The following is a 22024-nucleotide window of genomic DNA, read 5'->3' as shown; positions in this document are numbered from 1 at the left end:
TCTTTATGTTCTATATGGCCAAAGGTCGGTGGACACCTGGTCATCACACCTTTATTTGCTTGTTGGTCATCCCATTTCAAAACCATGACCATGGCTTCCACCTACAGCCATTACAACGTACACTCTTCTGGAAAGGTTGTCCAGTGGAAGACGTTGGTGAAAATGTGTGCCCATTCAGCCAAAAAAACATTTGTGGAGGACAGGTAGTGACATTGGATGAGAAGACCTGGCTTGCAATCTGCTTTCCAAATTTCAATTTCTAAAGGTGTTCAGTAGGGTTGAGGTCAAGGCCAGGGGCGGACTGGCCTGGGGGGAAAGGTGGCAATTTCCCCCTGGGCCGCCTGGATTCCCTGTAAATGGGCCGCTGTGCTGGCAGCTCAGAGCTGCACATGTCAGGTACTGGAGATGATTGTGTGCTACTGCTCGGACGGCTCCAGTGCAGGGTTAACAGAGTGGAGGAGCAGTGACAGAACGCCTCTCTCACTCACTGCAGCTATGAGCCGGCGATGTGTCCTGTGACAGGGCTGAGAGTGTTGTATCCCTGCAGAGCACAGCCCTTCCCCCTCCTCTACACAAATGGGAGAACAGATCTGCTCTGTCTCCTTCCGCCCCTCTCTCCCTGTGCACGCTGGATCCTAAACATGAGGCATTATCCGACAGTCACATCCTAAACATGAATCCGCTGACTGAGCCAGTGAGGCTGCTGCTGGGACTGTACAAGTGAGTGAGCTGTGACCACACTCTCCCCTCTTTACTCTTTCTTCCTACTCTGTCTCTCCAGAATGCCTCTCCCTCTCCCCCAGCCTTGTTTAACCACTTGCCTACTGGACACTGTCACCCCCTTCCTGCCCAGGCCAATTTTCAGCTTTCAGCGCTGTCCCTCTTGGAATGAAAATTGCGCAGTCATGTTACACTGTACCTATATGACATTTTTATAATTTTTTCCCCACACACAATTCAAGCTTTCTGTTGGTGGTGTTTGCTTAAAAAAAAAAAAACACCCAAAAAAGTTTTTAACCACTTGCCAACCAGCCGCCACAGTTATACGGTGGCAGGTCAGCAGGTTACCACGTACGGCGGTCCACAGGAGCGATCCTGGGAACGTGCGCCCACTCGCTAGCAGGGAAGCCAATCCACGGGGGCCAGCAGCCACAATTGCCACCAGGCGCCCGCAATCACTCCCCTTGGAGAGAGAACGGCGGTCTGCTGTTGTAACACGGCAGACCGTTGTTCTCTCAGAAATCAATACAGGGCTCCTGTGTTCCCCCTATTTAGGAACACAGGTCTCTGTGTTCATTTCATAATACCATCCCCTCTAACAGTTAGAAAACACCCCTTTGATCGCCCCAGGGTTAACCCCTTCCCTGCCAGTGTCATTATTACAGTAACAGTGCATATTTTTAGCACTGATTACTGTAGTAATGTCACTGGTACCCCCAAAAGTGTCAAAAATGTCAGTTAGGAGTCCGATCTGTCCGCCACAATGTCGCAGTCCCGCTAAAAATTGCTGATCGCCGCCATGAATAGTAAAAAAATTAAAACAAATAAAAATGACATAAATATTTCCCCTAGTTTGTAGACATGATAACTTTTGCGTAAATCAATCAAAATACGCTATTTGGGATTTTTTTTTTACCAAAAATATGTAGCAGAATAGAAATTGGCCTAAAATTATGAAAAATTTTGATTTACATTTTTTTTTTTATTGGGAATTTTATATAGCAGAAAGTGAAAAATAATATATACTATTTTTATATTTTTATATTATTATAAAAATATATTTTTATTTTTTTTTTTGCAGAATTGTTGCTCTTTTTTTGTTTATAGCACAAAAAAATGTATTTGGGTACAGCATCGCACGACCGCGCAATCGTCAGTTAAAGTAACACAGTACCGAATTGCAAAAAATGGCCTGGTCCTTAAGGGGACAAAACCTTCCGGTCCAGAAGTGGATGAAATGTTTTTCTAGGTAGCACTGAGGGGAAGGCACTAATATGCCGCACTTATCGGGACTGATGTGGAGGCACTAATATGCCTCACTGATGTGGAGGCATTAATATACCGCACTGATAGGTGGCACTTATGTGGAGGCACTAATATGCTGCACTGATGGGCGGCACTGATAAGGAGTACTAGCAAGACACTGTGTTGCTCCAGGACAAAAAGCCTCCGTTCAAACTTCAGCCTCAGAAAGGAAATTCAGGTGCACGCCCTGGTTGCAACAGAAGCATGTGGAAGAAATGGACTGGATGATGGCACTCCAAAAAATTAGTCCTTTATTGAAGAAAAAAAAGATACAAAAATACATGAAGGATGATCATACCATAGCGGAGATGATGACACTGGCAGCTAATGCATTTCACACCCAAGCTGGTGCTTAGTCATAGCATGATTGGAGTGCCGCCATCCAGTCCATTTCTTCCACATGATAAGCAGTACTGTTTTGCACTGATGCAATGATGGGCAGCACTGATGGGCACTGAAAGGCAGCACTGATTGGTGTCACAGATAGGCACAGACTGGCGTCACCTGCTGGGCAATGCTGAGGCTGCACTGTAATGCTATGCTCTGATTACCTGTACAGGTCTCCCCTGCGAGGAGATGCCGCTGATCTGGCTCTCCACATTTACATGTGATCGGCTGTGATTGGACACAGCCAATCACATGTGTAATGAGCTGCTGCATCGGCTCTTTAACAAGATCGGGGTCATGCCATGTCATATTTGTCTTGCTTCATTACATCAATACCCAATATAAAACCAGGTGGGCATGGATGGAGAGCTGATTCAGTGGTTCAACGGGCCACTTGACTAGACTTGCCCTCCAGGCCTAAGGCTGCCAGCCCTCCCCTGGTCAAGGCTCTGTACAGGACACTTATATTCCTCCACACCAAACCATGTTTTCATGGAGCTGGAATTGTACACAGGTGTACAGTCATGCTGAAACAGAAAATGGCCTTCCTCAAACTGTTACCACAAGGTTAGGAGAGCACAACTGTCTAAAATGTCTTTGTATTAACCTCTTTAGGATTGCCGGTCTGCTTTGTACTGCAGACGGTCGGCTCCTAAAGCCACACTGAAGTACCTGTACGTCACTGGCCTCTTTCGGGTACAGGGCGCGCAGGGAGAGGGAACAAAGATACAGTAAACCCCCGCTCCATTACGGTTCAGTTTCTCCCCGGTATATTGCGTTTTTTTCTGTGATGTTATTTTACGAATTAAATCATTGAAAATGAAATATTTTTGTGTTTTCCATAGCTCTTGCTCTGTCTCTCAGTATCTTTTATGTGTTTAAATGAGTTTCTATTGTTTTAAAAGTGTGTTTAAAGACCTTAAAATGCTTTTAAAAGTACAGTGACAGTAAAAAAAACATGCCTACAGTGTGTATTTTAATAGGGTTTTTCTATTTCACGGATTTTCTTTTCGCGGATGGGTCCGGAACGTAACCCCCGCAATGGAGGGGGGTTTACTGTATTTAGTAAAAAGCAGTACATAATACACACATTAACACTTAGGCACACTCTAAACCCCTTGATTACTCCGAGATGTTAACCCTTTCCCAGCCAGTGTTATCAGTACAGTCACAGTGTATAGTATTATCACTAATCACTGTATTAGTGTCACTGGTGATGTCAGTGTCAGCCAGTTCCCACCCAGTGTCGGTTGGTGTCAGACTGACCGATGCATCACATTCCTGCCATCACCACCATTACCAGTATAAAAAACTAATTACAAATTCCAGTATATATACACCATAAATAGATAAATGGTAAAAAGGCGCTGGTAATCTTAGGTGTAAAATATAAATTATTTGAAAGTGTGTGATCTTATTTAAAAACTTACTAAAAATTCACATAACCAGGTACAAATGCCAGTGGTGCATACATATACAATATATATATAAATAATATATAAAGTGCAAGTGCTGTACAACAATTTGTGCAAAAATAAAAAGTGCTTAAATGTGCAGCCACGGATATGTTAAATAACATGTACCATAAATAAATAATAAAACAATAAAAAAATATTGTGACTACTATTTCAGTGCTTAAGTGATTTTTTAAAGTGCTTATGGGTAGTTCATAGTCCAAGTCAATTCACGCAGGCAAAAAAAACTTGAATGTATTAATTGCTTGGATCTTGGGTGCTCCGGTGATGGGGTGTGACACTCTTTGCTTCTTACCAGATTGAAGCAGGTCGCAAAGACCCCCAACGCCTGCGATCCCTTTTATATAGGTGGATCAGACCTTACGGACTTCTCTTTCTTTAAACAGAATATACTGCTCCTTTCTCCTATTTTTCCTTGTGTATTACTCATACGGGTGAGGGTAGAGCCCACATATAGAAAGACACATAAAACAGCCAAAATAGTGTAATACTGTTGATTTAATATAGGTGCATAGTAATTATAATGATTGGCTCCTTACATTTAGTTGTGCCCTCCTGGCACTGGGCAATTCGCATTGGTTGCTGCGGGTATCAGGAAAAAAAGCTCTACGAGGATCTGCAGTACCCTCTCTTGAGTCTCCTTCCCCCCTTCTAGCGTGCGGCGGTCGTCGTGAAGTGAGGCGCTGTGGCTTAGTTGGTGAAAGCACCTGTCTAGTAAACAGGAGATCCTGAGTTCAAATCTCAGCAGTGTCTTTCCATTTAGAAGGTTTTCAATATTTGGCAAGATTAATGCCACCCTTTAATCTTTAAGGCACGCCGACCGCCCCACGCTAGAAGGTGGGAAGGAGACTCAAGAGAGGGTACTGCAGATCCTCGTAGAGCTTTTTTTCCTGATACCCGCAGCAACCAATGCGAATTGCCCAGTGCCAGGAGGGCACAACTAAATGTAAGGAGCCAATCATTGTAATTACTATGCACCTATATTAAACCAACAGTATTACACTATTTTGGCTGTTTTATGGGTCTTTCTATATGTGGGCTCTACCCTCACCCGTATGAGTAATACACAAGGAAAAATAGGAGAAAGGAGCAGTATATTCTGTTTAAAGAAAGAGGAGTCCGTAAGGTCTGATCCACCTATATAAAAGGGATTGCAGGCGTTGGGGGTCTTTGCGACCTGCTTCAATCTGGTAAGAAGCAAAGAGTGTCACACCCCATCACCGGAGCACCCAAGATCCAAGCAATTAATACATTCAAGTTTTTTTTCCCTGCATGAATTGACTTGGACTATGAACTACCCATAAGCACTTTAAAAAATCACTTAAGCACTGAAATAGTAGTCACAATATTTTTTTAATGTTTTATTATTTATGGTACATGTTATTTAACATATCTGTGGCTGCACATTTAAGCACTTTTTATTTTTACACAAATTGTTATACAGCACTTGCACTTTATATATTCATTATTTATATATATTGTATATGTATGCACCACTGGCATTTGTACCTGGTTATGTGAATTTTTAGTAAGTTTTTAAATAAGATCACACACTTTCAAATAATTTATATTTTACACCTAAGATTACCAGCGCCTTTTAACCATTTATCTATTTATTTATTGTTACCCAACAATTAAAAGGGCAGCAGGTTTTTTAACATCTTTGAAAAGGGCCAGGCGCCTTCGTATTTTCTTTATATATACACCATAGTTTGTAGACTTTCATACAAACCAATCAATATACACCTATTAGGATTTTTTTTTCCAAAGACGTAGCAAAAAAACATTTTGGCCTAAATTCATGAAGAAATTGGATTTTTTTTTTAATACGTTTTATAAAACAGAAAAGTAAAAAATATTTTTTCTTTTCATAATTTTTGGTCCCAGTGGTGATCAAATACAACCCCAAAAAAAAATTGTGTGAAAAAAAAATGATACAAATTTCATTTGGGTGCAGTGTAGCATGACTTTGCAATATCCAGTTAAAGTAGCACAGTGCTAAATAGCAAAAAACAGCCTGGTCATGAAGGGGGTAAAACCTTCCAGAGCTGAAGTACCGTATTTATCGGAGTATAACACACATTTTTCCTCCTAAAAATGGAGGAAAAAGCAGCAGTGCATGTTATACGCAGATAAAAAAAAAAAAAAAAAAAGCCAGGAAGCATCGCCGAGAGCAGAAGGGGCGGGCCGGGCCAAGGAGAAGGAAGGACGAGCTGTCATAAGAGCAGAAGGGGGCGGGCCGGGCTGAGGAGAACGAGCGAGCGCAGTCATCGGAAGTCGCGCCTATGAGAGACGTCACACGTCTCGGCAGAGGAGGCGGGACTTCCGATGACTGCGCTCGCTCGTCCTTCCTTCTCCTCGGCCCGGCCCGCCCCTTCTGCTCTCGGCGCTGCTTCCCGGCCTTTTTTAAAACAGATTTGGATAGTTCCAATGGCGCTTGCGAGGCTGCATATATGGCCACTGCTGATGAGGCTGCATATATGGCCACTGCTGCATATGGACGCTGCTGATGAGGCTGCATATATGGCCACTGCTGATGAGGCTGCATATATGGACGCTGCTGATGAGGCTGCATATATGGCCACTGCTGATGAGGCTGCATATATGGACGCTGCTGCTGAGGCTGCATATATGGACGCTGCTGATGAGGATGCATTGCTGGACGCTGCTGCTGAGGCTGCATATATGGACACTGCTGCTGAGGCTGCATATATGGACACTGCTGCTGAGGCTGCATATATAGACACTGCTGATGAGGCTGCATTCATGGGCACTGGTGAGATGTCATTTGATTAAAAAAAAATGTTCTGAGTTCAAAGCTGTTTATTTTAAAATTTAAGCTTTGTTCCTAAAATTTCTCTCCAAATATTGAGGTGCGTGTTATACGCCGGCGCGTGTTATACGCCGATAAATACTTTAGTTAAAAATTATTTTTACTAAAATGCCTGAAGTGAATAATTTGGAGAGCTGCCCACACACTTTTAGTCATACCGTTGGTGTGATGGTCAAGTGTATCTTTTGGCCATATTGTGTATCTCCTAGGGACTTTATTGGTGAGATCTCGGTGCTAGGTTCCTGGGTCTGCACACCTTTCGTGACCATTAAAAGCATTACCAACTCACCCAGTTTGTTTAGTCATTAAATATTAGGGAGCCTGGAACAGGAGGAGCTGGAACACACAAAAGGTGGCAGAACATATAAAATTCCCGGGTAGACAGGAACCATGGCAAGGAGATTTCTTCGGAATAACCAAGACACCCCGGGGACTGATTTCACCATTACCTAAAATATCACTTTTGAGTGGTCTGACCCTTTAATGTTCAACTCCAAAGCAACTTTGTTTCCCTTTTTAGGACAGCATAAAGAAGGCATCCTATTTCAGGTTGCTTTGCTTGTCTGCTAGCTGTCACCAGCACAGGAAGTACCGTAAGCAGAATTTGTACCAAGAAAAATGAGGGTAAGAAAGAGTGACCTAACCCCATCAGAAAGAGGGCTTTAAAATGGTACCTCCCAAAAGATAAATAGTAATACAAAGATCTTGTTAAAAATGTACAAAAATATATTGATGTCTCTGTACGTATTTTGTATGCAATATATGATGTCGCCGTACATTATTGATGTCTCTGTATGTAATATATGATGTCGCCGTACATTATTGATGTCGCTGTATGTATTTTGTCTCAGGGGCTCCTCTTTCTTGTGGCCCTGGTTGGAATAAGGCTATGTATAGGATTTTTTATTATATTTTTGTTACATTTTCAACAAAAGATTTGTATAATTATATATCTTTAGGGAGGTACCATTTAAAAGCCCACTTTCCGGTGGGGTTAGATCCATTCCCCTCCTTTTTCTTGGTACAAATAAATATAGGGCTGGTCCCATCCCAAACTTTTTTGACTCACATTTTTTACCATAATTATGTATCATTCTAAGTAAGCAGAATTCTACCTAAAAAAAAATGAAGAAGTTCTAACCCCTTTCCCACTTGCACCCAAGTATTAGGTTGCCTTATGTTTGAACCTGTTAAAGGGCACAATGGACTTTGTACTTGCCTGTCTAGGTGATATCATCCTCCACATAAGAATTAGTTTGCAGAACATGCTGTACGGTCCAGTTTTTACAACTTTTCTTTTTTGATTATAAACTTTTATTGAAAAATATATTCAAGTACAAATAGAATAGTAAATATAAAATTTACATAAAGGTGTTTCATCAATAAAGCATTTCAAGTAATAAGTATGTGAAAAGGCATACAAGCGATAAAAAAAAAACAAAAATTAAACAAAATAGAGGATGTATATCCGTCCTTGATAGAAATATAACATTGTATGAATAATGAAATATCTAAGAGTTTGAGTGAGCAAGTTAACAGAATACGTGAGATATAATCAATAAGAAGGTTACCTCTTTCGCCTCAGTAAGAGGCGCCCAACTAGCTTAAAACCATGAATATGGTGTGATGGAAAACCGAGATATTATGTAATTGTAGAGACAACATACATTGGTTGGTTAAGTTAATGCAATATTCATGAAGTTAAGGAACATTTGTATGTGTACCAAGGAGTCCATTTTTGGTCAAATTTGGTCTTAGTGTCTGTGATGGTATGATGGTATTGTTCCATTAGTCTTATATCTTCTATTCTACTGATGATCTGATCAAAGGGTATAAAAGCTTCTTTCCAGTGTTTGGAGATAACCCATAACATAGCAATGCAGATGGTGTGTGTTAGGCGTGTGAGATCTGTGGTGATTTCTGGAATATTTTTGAAAAGTAGACATTGCAGGTGCAAGAGTGGGAATTTACATCTTGTAACTCTCTCTATTAGATTGAATACTTCCTGCCAGACATCTTTAACTTTGGGGCATTCCCAGAAAATATGCAATATAGAGCCCACTTCATCACACCCTCTGAAACAATTTGGGGAGATCTCAGGGTAGAATTTATTCAATTTTTTGGGGGTATAATACCATCTTGTGAATATTTTAATAGCCGTTTCCCTCACACCTAGGGATTTGGTTGACTTACACATATTTATCCACATGTCTCGCCAGTCTGCTATCGATATAGCAGTTTGTAGTTCTGACTCCCATTTAACCATGTAACTAAGTTTGGTATCCGGATCCCAGTTGTTAAGTAAGGAATATATTGTAGATATATGTCCCGTACTTGAGAGATCTTTAAAACAAATACGTTCATATGTGCTGAGAGGAGATCCCGAAGGCTCAGGGTAATGTGATTTAAAGAAGTTTTTAATAAGGTCATAGTTGGGATTTTCTGATTGTGGGATCTTTTTGGTGTGTAGTAATACTTCAAAAGAGAGGAAAGTCCCACCATCATATAGGTCTAGTAATGAAGTCAAATTATTTTCGGACCACCACGCGAATCTCTCGGGGGTAATAAATGCTTCAGGAAATCTGGGGTCTCCTAAGAAGGAGGCACCGAGAGGGGGAAGAGATGCGAAGGGCCATTTTTTGGTGACAAGTCTCCACATCCTGAGAGCATCAGAAATTATTTTATTACGGGAGGAAATTTTGCGTATAGGGACTGTATGGTCCCATAGTAGCCCTGCTAAGTGATATGGGGCGATCGAGTTTTTCTCGAAGTTGATCCAAGGCAGATCTGAGGAACGATCATGCCAACGAGCTAATTGGGCCAGTCTACTGCTGATATAGTAAAACCATATATTAGGAAGGCCCAGACCTCCAGTACGTTGGTGATGATATAATATGCTTGCTGCATATCTGGGTTTTTTGTTGCCCCAAACGAATTTATTGATTATAGATTGTAATTTGGTGATGTATGCTTTGGTAAGGTAAATGGGAAGCGCACGGAACAGGTATATAAATTTCGGAAGAATGGTCATTTTGATCGCTGTGATCTTACCTAAAAAAGATAGTTGATAAGAGGACCACATTTGGAGCATTCCTCGTATCTTGTCAAGCAACGGGGGATAGTTCGATTTAAAAATAGAGTTGTAGTTTTTGTTAAGTTGAATTTCAAGATATGAAATCTTCTCAGAGGCCCAGACAAAGGGGAAAAGGGTCTTCAGATGTAGGGTGTCAGACTCTGAGAAGTTAATTGGTAAGGCTACCGATTTAGATAAATTAATACTGAGACCCGAAACCCCTGCAAAATTTTCTAAAGTATTCAATAGATTGGGTAATGAGATGAAAGGGTCTGGTATGTACATGAGAGCGTCATCAGCATATAAGTTTAGTTTGAATGTCTCTGCGTTTTTTCTATATCCCGAAATTCCAGCGTGTCTTTTAATCGCAATCGAGAGTGGTTCTATGGCAAGGGCAAACAGAAGTGGTGATAATGGACATCCCTGTCTTGTGCCCCTACCCAAAGGGAAAAAAGATGAGTTACAGCCCGAGATCTTAATTCTCGTTTTAGGATTTTTATATAGAGCGGAAAAGCCATTTAAAAATTCGTTAGAGAAGCCGAATCTGGGTAGTAATTTTCCAAGATAGCTCCAAGTGACGCTGTCAAAAGCCTTGTGTATGTCCAGACCTAATAGTAACAATTGTTTTTTAGATAAATTTGCGTCTTGTATAATGTTGCATGCAAGTCGGATGTTATCCGTAATTTGACGGTTGGGGATAAATCCTGACTGCGATGAGGAGATGAGATTTGGGATAATTTGGGATAATCTAGAAGCGAGGATTTTACTGAATAATTTAAGGTCGTTATTAATAATCGAAATTGGCCTAAAGTTTTGGGGGCAAGAGAGATCTTTGTTCGGTTTGGGGAGAAGAGTCATGTTTGCCAGGGACATTTCTTCTGGGAAGTCGTTTCCCATAAGTATGTGATTGAAGAGTATTGTAAGTTTAGGGGATAGAATAGAAGTAAACTTTTTATAGTATGAAGCACTGAAGCCATCTGGGCCCGGTGCAGATGAATTACGGAGGGTTTTAATCATATGGGTTACTTCTGTTTCTGTGATAGGGGCATTCAACCGCTCTATATCCGAGGGAGAGAGTGATGGGATAGGGATTTCATCAAACCAGGCTTGTGTGTGTATTGGCGTGGCGTCTGGGGGGGGGGGGGGGGGGGGGGGAAAGTAGTGTAGAGTAAAATTTTTCAAAAATGCTCAAGACCTCCTTGGGATGAGAAGTGGTCATTCCTGATGGTGTATTTAATTTATATATGTGAGGGGGTTTCATCGTTTGGTTCAATTTTCTTGCCAGCATTGTGGAAGCGGTGTTTCCATATAGTAGGAATTTGGATCTCGAGTGCCTGATGGATTTTTCAGCATAATCTGAAAGAATGTTATTTAATTCTGCTCTCTTTTGGTCGATTAAAAGTCTGGTGGATTGATCATGTAAATTATTATGGTTTCTATATAATAATTGTAATTCCCTAGTGAGATCTTGAATCTTAGCGGTACGTGTACGGTTTTTTTTAACCGCTAATGAGATTAGTTTACCCCTTATATAGGCCTTATGAGTGACCCATGTGTTTGGGATTGTAGTGTCCTCAGTGGGGTTTAATCTAAAAAATTCGGATATGGAATCGGAGAGCTCCTGAGAGTCTATCGGGTCAGTTAACAGGGAGTCATTAAGTCTCCATGAGAAGGGAGTAGGAGAAAGACCTATCCCTGAAGTGTCATAAAGTACCATATGGTGGTCCGACCACACACATGGAACAATGCTAGCCGAGATCGAATTGGCTAAGACCACTTGTGAGCAAAAAATGTAGTCGATCCTAGCCGAAGAATTATGTGGGTTAGAGTAGAACGTAAACTCTTTGGAGCCCATATTAAGACATCTCCATGTATCTACCAACTGTAAATTATTGAGTCTACGTTCTAAGGATCTGGGGAACGTTTTGGAAGCCGAGTTTGGGTTGCTCCTATCCATGGTGGGATGAGAGACCATATTAAAGTCACCGCCTAGGATAATGTGGGAAGAGTGATATTTTTCCAATATGTTAAAAAAATCAGTGAAAAATCTAACTGTGGCTCCATTAGGGGCATATATATTGGCTATTGTTAATTTCTTCCCCAAAATGCGTCCCTTAATTACTATAAAGCGACTTTCAGTGTCCCTATATACTTCTTGGACATCTAGTGGGAAAGAATTGTGAACGAATATTGCTACACCTCTACTTTTAGAGGAGTGTGTGGTATAAAAGGCCTGGTTATAAGTCTTATGGAAGTATTTGGGGTGATTGTGTTCAGCAAAATGCGTCTCTTGGAGCAATAGGATTTTGGCATCCAAACGCTTGAACTGGTGAAAAGCTTTCCTGCGTTTATTAGGGGAGTTGAATCCCTGCACGTTATGTGAGATTATTCTGATGGTCATTTTGAGGTGAGAAAGTAAAAGTTACCATGGTGTAATTTTAGGGTGATCGAGGTGTCTAAGAGCACGTCCGTATAGTTCAATATTCGGAGGGGCCGTGAAGTAAGTGAGGGCGGACCTGGGGGATGTAGGTCTAGGTTGTGTAACTCAGGGATAACCTGTGTCTGGGAGAGGTCTACACACGCTAGTAAAAGGCATTCTGGATAACTGTAGGCATTGAAACGTCTGTGGATATACGTTAATAAATAGAAAACTCAAAAAGGCAAAACTATAAGGATCAAAGTTTAACAAGTAAGATAAACCATGGATCAGTAAACCGTTAAGGTACTGATAAAAGAGTAACATAAATGAAGGATAAACTCCTTCTAAACAGGCGACCGAAAGCCAGCAGCAGAGCAGAAGGAGAGACAGTCCCAACCTGAGGAACAGAAAGGGTGCGACTCCCCCGCGACCACCAGTGGCCACCGGTCGACCGAGTGGGTACAACATGTACAAGCACGGGACCTCATCTAGGCCTATTGAAAGTTCCCTTCGCAGAGAGAGGGAATCAAAATTAGTGCAATGTCTGGTTATAGGTGGTTCTAGAAGAACCCAAGGGGAACATCACAAAGAAATATCCAACAAAGATAGGGAGAATAAGAGGGCTGGGGGGGGGGGGGAAAGGTTGAGGGAGGGAAGGGAGGGGGGGGGAAGGGGGAGGGAGGGGAGGAGAGGGAGGGTAAATGATCAGAGAGCATACATTATGATAGTATATAAATCTAAAGCAATAGTATTTCCTTCATATAAGTCCAAGGTCGTGTGGAAAAATATAAGGAGTCTAAAAAAAAAAGAAAAAAAAGTGAAAAAAATGGAAATAATAACTTGCGGATTAGGATGAGAGCCACATAAAATCTTGAAAGATGTTAGAAGCCAAGATTGATTGAAGTTAATGATCTTCAGATGATGGTTCCCTGCAGTTCAGGATTTTGCCAGTAGGTGTCTCCTCTTGTCCACTGAACAGTGAATGGTGCTGTGGAGAATATTGGTACTACATGGGAAAGAATTAAAGGAAATGGGGAAAAGAGGACGGGGAAGAAAAGGAAAATTATGCAAGAAAAAAAAAAAAAAAAAAAATTAGGAAAGTTTGTCAGATAAATCTTAACGTATTTTAAAGAAATCTCCAAGTAGAATTCCGCGATATTCTTGATTCATAAGAATCAGAAGATGTGAAAATTAACAGAAAGCCTCAGATCCTGTCATTACGTGGTCTTCTGTTTCCTCTTCTAGAAGCCGGGGTTTGCCAAAGCGGTGAAGGTCTAGGAGCAGGGGGGGGTGAGGGGTTAGAAGAGGGGTCCATCAGTCCTAGCTTAATGAGGACTTCACGACCTTCTGGGATATTAGTAGCCACGTATGTGGAACCATTGTGGGGGATTACAAGCTTAAACGGGAAACCCCATTTATAGCGTATTCGTGCACCTTGTAATATTGACGTGATTTCTTTTAGGTTGCGTCTTCTCTCTAGTGTAGCCTGTGAGATATCCGGGAAAATCTGTATTTTATTGCCGTCAATAAGAATATTAGGGGTATTCCTCGCAGCCCTGAGGATTTCCTCCTTGGTCAGGAAGTCCTTCATACATAAGATAATATCCCTTGGTGGTTTATCGGCCGGGGGTTTTGGACGGAGGGCACGGTGGATTCTATCACAAGAGAACTGGGACTCCATTACTTCAGGCAAAAGCGATTTGAACAGGCGATTTACTGTGGGTATGAGATCGGTATAGGTTTCAGGGACCCCCCTTAACCTCAGGTTATTACGCCTGTTGCGATTGTCCAAATCCTCCACATGTGCCTGCAGCTGGTTAAATTCTGAGCTTAACAGCTCATGATCTCTGCTCAGCTCTCTGTAAGCTAGGGACAACTCATCATGTTTTGCCTCCAGCCTGTCTGTTCTTCCTCCAAGAGCAGAGATCTCCTGTGTAAGGGTGGTCTCTGTTTTGTGGAGCTCAGCCTGGAATTTTGCCATCAGCTTAGTGCACATAATCTCCAGGCTATTATCAAGATCCTGTTTTGTGAGGGGAGCAGGGTACTCACAGTTTGTAGGAGTCGAGGATGACTTAGGAGCTGAAGCCTGTATGTTGCTGCCGACATGTACAGGAGGAGGAGGAGGAGGAGGGGTGGCGCCATCTTGCTCCATGTTGAACTTCTCCCGGGCTCTTAGGAGATAGTGCGTGAGGGACTTCTGTGGAGTCTTGCGGTGCTTCCTTTTACTGGACGACATGCACAGGAACTGTGGCTGCCAGGGGGTGATCTTTGAAGTTTTAAAGGCGGCGATATATGGCCCCTGTAGCCGGGATCACGGCCGAAGTGAGCGGAGCAGCGAGTTCAAGCCGCCATCCGTCCCGCGCCGCGCATGCGCACTCCAGTTTTTACAACTTTTCTTAGCCTTCCATAGACCGAAAGCTCATCGTATGTCATTCCCATATCCTCCTGTAGGGGGCACGTTAGTTAGAAAATTATTTGAGCATGGCTAGAAATCCGCTAACATGTAACATACTTTATTCTGATCATAGGTGTGTGCAGCCCATTGCATTAGGGTGTGCACCCCAAAGCTCAAACACACATGCCTTTCTGTGCAGCCTCAGCTGCACTGGACAGTGCATGAACAAGATAATACTCTGTGCTGAGTGGCTTCCTGTTCATTTGCCAACTGAATTATAGTAAACAAAATGAACACAGTGAGTGAGTTTGTTCGCTGTGTTCATTTAGAAAAGGAAGGGGCTGGTAAATTACATATTTACTAGCCCCTGCCCCCACTCTCCATTCTGAAACATCCCCCACAGCAGCCAGGGGGAGAAGAGGGAAGCTAGCAGCACTGTGGGGGGCGTAGCACGGGGGGAGGCCCAGGCAATAGGGGGAATCGGCATCACACATAGTGATTAGGCTGTGCCCAGGCACACCTGACACACCCCCTGTGCACGCCAATGAGTACACCCCCTGTGCACGCCAATGAGTCTAAAAAAACACTTCACTAAGAAAGGCAACCTGTCCACATAAACATTAATAATTGAGGGCTTCTCTGTTACAGAGTCCTGTTGCTGTTACATGGGTTAAAGCAGCCCACATCATCAGCAAACTAGAGAGTCAAGCCACTGCTTAACATTAAGGGCAGCATTTAGACTCTTCTCCTTCCCTGTGCTACAATCAACAGCGCTTCTCAGGGCCTCTCTAGAACTAGGTATACTAACTTTTGCTGCAGCAAATAGAACTATTAAAAACTAAAAATGAAGCCCTCAACTATTACGGATTACAAAGCAGACAGAACTGGCCTTTCTATAATATATATATATATATATATTTTTTTTTTTTTCCACACACACACACACACAACATATATATATATATATATATATATATATATATATATATATATATATATATATATATATATATATATATTATATTTATTTGGCATACCATACCACACAGTTTATAACCATTTTTTATAGGTCAATATATATATATATACACACTGTGTATGTAGGCGTGTGATTATGTATATGTATACACACACACACAGTAACATACATACTATTTATACAATCAGTCCCTGCACCCTGGAGCTTACAAAAAAAAATTATATAAATACATACACATATATATATATACATACATACATACACTGTATATATATATACACACACACTTACACATATATACATACACACTTTTTTTTTTTTACATATGGAACTCACCATACTTGTTATAAGCTGTGTGATCTAGTTCTCTAAGGTTGGCCTGTGTTTTAATGCTATTAAGGAGCAAAGGTTGTTCGATTTGCTGATAATAGCTTTTTATTAAATATATATATATATATATATATATATATATATATATATATATATATATATATATATATTTTTTTTTTTTTTTTTAATAATGATTTTAGAACCATTTATTTAAAGGATATCAAACAACAGTTTAAAAACTTTAAAAAAATAAAGTTAACTATGGACAAGAACAAGGAAGAGACTGTATAATAAGAGACCAATGACTGTCCTACCTCATCGGTCTGCGATATGCGTCCATCTGTGAGCGGCTCCAGTTCTGCTGTTGGCGGGGCAGACAGTATACTGGAATATTAAAAACATGATGAGTTCAGGATGATTTCAGTACACATAAAAGTACACATTTTATTTTTGAAATCAGGAAAATATTAGAAAGACAATCAGGAAATAGTGCACACGAGTAGATTCAGGGAGTAGATGGAGTGCTAGAATGATGATTGCAAGCTTCCTGCAGCTTACCGCTATGCTACAAACAGAAGGCAATTTTATCTGCACCTGCTCAGGTCTATTCAGATTACACACACAGATAAATATTCAGTAAAAAGGATCCAAGCCCCTCCCTGTCTCTGGTTCTTACAGCTCTGTATGGAGTACCAGTCAGAAACAAACAGTCCACAATAGTAGATTTGTGTGGACTGTCCTGTTTTGCACCACATTTATTCAGAAGGAAGTTTGATCCTCACCCACCTTGTCAGTGCGCTGAGCTGAAATGTATTGATAGCATAGCCGATGAATCTTCTCAGATCTGTTTTACTGATCCCACCAATGGGGTTTATGTCGGCACTGGAGCAGTCATACTTTGTCAGGTATCCTCGAAGGCTTTAATAAACAAAAGTATAAAAATGATGCTGACTGGAACTCAATATTTGTAAATCATTTTAAAGGTTATTTCAAAAACATCAGGGGGTAAAAAGTGCTGTGAAAGGTTTTTTTTAAAAAATTTGTGTGTGCGAATATTTCAAGCATTCACACAGCCACCATGAAAAATCACAGTAATCTGCCTTATATGTTTATTTCCTAGGATTGCCAGCGCCATCTAGTGGCCATAATGTAGTATTTTCCTAAAAACAATAAGGTGTAACTAAGGAAGAGGCTAGGCCTCGAAACGCGTCAGTCATCTCATCATGGACAATTATATGGACTAAACACGGACTCTCGAGCAATTCAGCTTGATACGCCTTACTTACATCTACGTCTGTGAGTAGCCATTTTTATGCTATTTAATAAAGCCTTATATTGAGGATAATGCGCTAGGTCGGTGCGCCCTTTTTGTTCTTTTTTGCTTGTAGTATTTTCCTGACTGAGGTATTTAGGAAAATAGCACATTATGGGCACTAGAATGGCACTGAAAAATCCTAGGTAATAAAACTTATTAGACATGTTAAGCGCAAGATATTATGTTAAGAGCATTCTTATTGAGGATTGTGCGAATGCTTGAGGCATTTGCACAGCGAATTTAAAAAAAATAGTCGCCACAAAACCCTAAAACAATGTTGGTTTTAAAAGAGTTTACAAACCTCAGATCTATTTTTCAGTATCTCGGGCATCATGTCTTAAAGAGGAACTTCACCCCTCCCCCCCTTGTTATCCCCTCACCTTCTAAGGTTTCTTGGGTTATCTTCAAAATACATACTCACACAAGTCCAGTGTTGTCCTGCTTTAACCCACCAATCCTCCGCTGCACACTGAGCCCACGTCTGCCATCTTCTGTACTTACCATCATGTGTCAAGCGGTCTTTCCCGGGTGCAACCAGGCCCCCTGGTGACACTCACATGCACGGTGTGTTCTAGATTGCCGCAAAGCCTTCTGGGATGCATAAAGTGATTATTCCTGGAGGCTTGGGGCAGCTATGGACGTTATTGTGGTCTAGACAAAAGGCTGGAGAACAGGCTATTTTCCCCCAAAAAAATATTCCGGCTAGAATTCTGACTAGAATTAAACTAGATGTCTGGATTTCTCAACCATTTTAAAGAATATTTCCTTAAAAATGTGTCAGAATTTATTTTCTACATTTATTGTCATTGGTTAAATATATAAATGACCGATCTAACCTTTCATCCACATTAGCTGATCCGAGAACCAGCAGTCCTCCTGGTAAGCTACGTGTCCAGAGGCTGAGCTGAGCAAACAAGTACGCCATCACCATCCTTAATCGGGCCTGTGGAAAGACGTGACATGACAATATCATTTAGAGTGGACCTAGCATCAAATATATTGTTTCATATTAAACACATGCATGCTCAATAATGCATTAGAGTAACACTTCCAGATATTTCCGATCATAGTACTCCTCTTTACATTTCTCTACAGAAGGACGGCACCATCTTTGCTAAGGCACAAGCCAGGGTCTCCATCTACTTCCTGGATTGATGACACAATCAAGTGAAATCTGGTATCTGTGAAGTTCTTAGGGGTGTTTACAAATGTCCAATATAAATGAGTCTGGGTCTTGATTTGCTACATTGGAGGGCGGGGGAGACATTGGAGGTCCAATAGACCAATCCATAGCAACTATATACACCCTCTAGTTTCAAAAGTGATGATATGATTTTTCAATCGCATTCCATGTCTATGCTCTGGCACTAATACCCTTGCCATAGCCATGCACCACATGGCATTATCTTCTCCATTTACCCATCCAAGAAGCATTGTTACATCCAATACCAGGGGGGTCACCAAACCTTCTAAGCAAAGATTTAGTTAATTGTCCTTCAGACTTTAAGGGGGCGAACTGTGGTCAGTGGGAGTAGAAAATGCCCCAGCATCATAAAGAGTGGACAATACCTCAGGCTTTGTGATCAGTGGGAGGACAAGGACTACATAGTGCCTGTGATCAGTAGGGGGAATAGTGCCCTATCACTGGTATTAGTGAGAGTAATAGTGCCCATCTTTGTGTCGGTGAGAGGAATAGCGTTTCATCATTTATATCAGTGGAAGGAATTATGCCGCACCATTAGTGTCAGTGGAAGGAATAGTGTCCCATTGTTGGTGTCACTGTGAGGAAAAGCATCCCAAGCATTGGTGTCAGTGGGAGTAATATTGTTATATCATTAATATCTATAGCAAATATAATTATGCCACGTCATTGGTGTCAGTGGAAGGAATAGTGTTCCATTGTTGACAGTGGGAGGAATTGCGTCCCATCATTGCTGTCGGTGGGAGGAATGGCGTCCCATCATTGCTGTCAGTGGGAGGAATGGCGTCCCGTCATTGCTGTCAGTGGGAGGAATGGCGTCCCGTCATTGCTGTAAGTGGGAGGAATGGCGTCCCGTCATTGCTGTCAGTGGGAGGAATGGTGTCCCGTCATTGGTGTCAGTGGGAGGAATGGCGTCCCGTCATTGCTGTCAGTGGGAGGAATGGCGTCCCGTCATTGCTGTCAGTGGGAGGAATGGCGTCCCGTCATTGGTGTCAGTGGGAGGAATGGCGTCCCGTCATTGCTGTCAGTGGGAGGAATGGCGTCCCGTCATTGCTGTCAGTGGGAGGAATGGCGTCCCGTCATTGCTGTCAGTGGGAGGAATGGCGTCCCGTCATTGCTGTCAGTGGGAGGAATGGCGTCCCGTCATTGCTGTCAGTGGGAGAGATGGCGTCCCGTCATTGCTGTCAGTGGGAGAGATGGCGTCCCGTCATTGCTGTCAGTGGGAGAGATGGCGTCCTGTCATTGCTGTCAGTGGGAGAAATGGCGTCCTGTCATTGCTGTCAGTGGGAGAAATGGCGTCCTGTCATTGCTGTCAGTGGGAGGAATGGCGTCCTGTCACTGCTGTCAGTGGGAGGAATGGCGTCCCCTCATTGTTGTTAGTGGGAGGAATGGCTTCCCATCATTCAGTGGCGGCTGGTGCTCAAAATTTTTGGGGGGGCGCAAAAAGAAAAATGTAATAGGTATTGCTTCGCGTCAAAAAACGCAGTAAAAAATTGCGTGACTTTGAAGTCATGGTACAGGCATGGCATACGTGATGGTACAGGCATGGCATAGGTGATGGTACAGGCATGGCACAGGTGATGGTACAGGCATGGCACAGATATGGTATAGGCATGGCACAGGTCATGGTACAGGAGATGGTATATGCCCCCTTTCAATGCAGAGACCAGTGTACATGCCCCCTTCAATACAGAGTTCAGCGCGCGTGCCCCCTTCAATGCAATGAACATTGTGCTGTGCCCCCTTCAATGCAATAAACACTGTGCTGTGCCCCCTTCAATGCAATAAACACTGTGCTGTGCCCCCACAATGCAGAGTTCAGCGTGCATGCCCCCTTCAATGCAACTGTGCTGTGCCCCCTTCAATGCAACTGTGCTGTGCCCCCTTCAATGCAATGAACAATGTGCTGTGCCCCCTTCAATGCAATAAACACTGTGCTGTGCCCCCTTCAATGCAATAAACACTGTGCTGTGCCCCAACAATGCAGAGTTCAGCGTGCATGCCCCCTTCAATGCAACACTGTGCTGTGCCCCCTTCAATGCAATAAACACTGCGCTGTGCCCCCACAATGCAATGAACACTGTGCTGTGCCCCCTTCAATGCAATAAACACTGTGCTGTGCCCCTTCAATGCAATAAACACTGCGCTGTGCCCCCTTCAATGCAATAAACACTGTGCTGTGCCCCCTTCAATGCAATAAACACTGTGCTGTGCCCCCTTCAATGCAATAAACACTGTGCCCCCTTCAATGCAATGAACTCTGTGCTGTGCCCCAACAATGCAGAGTTCAGCGTGCATGCCCCCTTCAATGCAACACTGTGCTGTGCCCCCTTCAATGCAATGAACACTGTGCTGTGCCCCCTTCAATGCAATGAACACTGTGCTGTGCCCCCTTCAATGCAATAAACACTGTGCTGTGCCCCCTTCAATGCAATAAACACTGTGCTGTGCCCCCACAATGCAATGAACATTGTGCTGTGCCCCCTTCAATGCAATAAACACTGTGCTGTGCCCCCTTCAATGCAATAAACACTGTGCTGTGCCCCCTTCAATGCAATAAACACTGTGCTGTGCCCCCTTCAATGCAATAAACACTGTGCTGTGCCCCCTTCAATGCAATAAACACTGTGCTGTGCCCCCTTCAATGCAATAAACACTGTGCCCCCTTCAATGCAATGAACTCTGTGCTGTGCCCCAACAATGCAGAGTTCAGCGTGCATGCCCCCTTCAATGCAACTGTGCCCCCTTCAATGCAATGAACACTGTGCTGTGCCCCCTTCAATGCAATGAACTCTGTGCTGTGCCCCCACAATGCAGAGTTCAGCGTGCATGCCCCCTTCAATGCAGAGCGCCACAGCATTGTCCCCAATCACTGCAGAGCGCCACAGCATTGTCCCCCAATGATTGCAGAGCGCCACAGCATTGTCCCCAATCACTGCAGAGCGCCACAGCATTGTCCCCAATGATTGCAGAGCGCCACAGCATTGTCCCCAATGATTGCAGAGCGCCACAGCATTGTCCCCAATCACTGCAGAGCGCCACAGCATTGTCCCCCAATGATTGCAGAGCGCCACAGCTTTGTCCCCCAATGATTGCAGAGTGCCCACAGCATTGTCCCCCAATGATTGCAGAGCGCCACAGCATTGTCCCCAATCACTGCAGAGCGCCACAGCATTGTCCCCCAATGATTGCAGAGTGCCACAGCATTGTCCCCCAATGATTGCAGAGTGCCCACAGCATTGTCCCCCAATGATTGCAGAGCGCCACAGCATTGTCCCCAATCACTGCAGAGCGCCACAGCATTGTACCCCAATGATTGCAGAGCGCCACAGCATTGTCCCCCAATGATTGCAGAGCGCCACAGCATTGTACCCCAATGATTGCAGAGCGCCACAGCATTGTACCCCAATGATTGCAGAGCGCCACAGCATTGTACCCCAATGATTGCAGAGCGCCACAGCATTGTCCCCCAATGATTGCAGAGCGCCACAGCTTTGTCCCCCAATGATTGCAGAGCGCCACAGCATTGTCTCCCAATGATTGCAGAGCGCCACAGCATTGTCCCCCAATGATTGCAGAGTGCCCACAGCAT

General features: G+C 42.9%; 1 protein-coding gene across 1 annotated transcript in view; it reads right to left on the bottom strand.

The window, feature by feature from the left end:
* Nucleotides 1-22024, bottom strand: part of LOC309565910 (glutamine-dependent NAD(+) synthetase-like) — a gene marked incomplete at both ends in the record, with an annotated part of 74805 nt that overhangs the window by 1057 nt on the left and 51724 nt on the right. The window contains 5 exons of the mRNA XM_082270939.1: nucleotides 13606-14232; nucleotides 14601-14657; nucleotides 16231-16300; nucleotides 16703-16834; nucleotides 18068-18174. Coding sequence (XP_082127065.1) covers nucleotides 13606-14232; nucleotides 14601-14657; nucleotides 16231-16300; nucleotides 16703-16834; nucleotides 18068-18174 — 993 coding nt within the window. The remainder of the gene's footprint in view (nucleotides 1-13605; nucleotides 14233-14600; nucleotides 14658-16230; nucleotides 16301-16702; nucleotides 16835-18067; nucleotides 18175-22024) is intronic.

Source organism: Pelophylax lessonae, assembly GCF_965119305.1.
Source record: "Pelophylax lessonae genome assembly, chromosome: 10".
Classification (NCBI taxonomy): domain Eukaryota; kingdom Metazoa; phylum Chordata; class Amphibia; order Anura; family Ranidae; genus Pelophylax; species Pelophylax lessonae.
The sequence above is the reverse complement of the archived record's forward strand: the minus strand, read 5'-3'. Positions and strand labels throughout refer to the sequence as shown.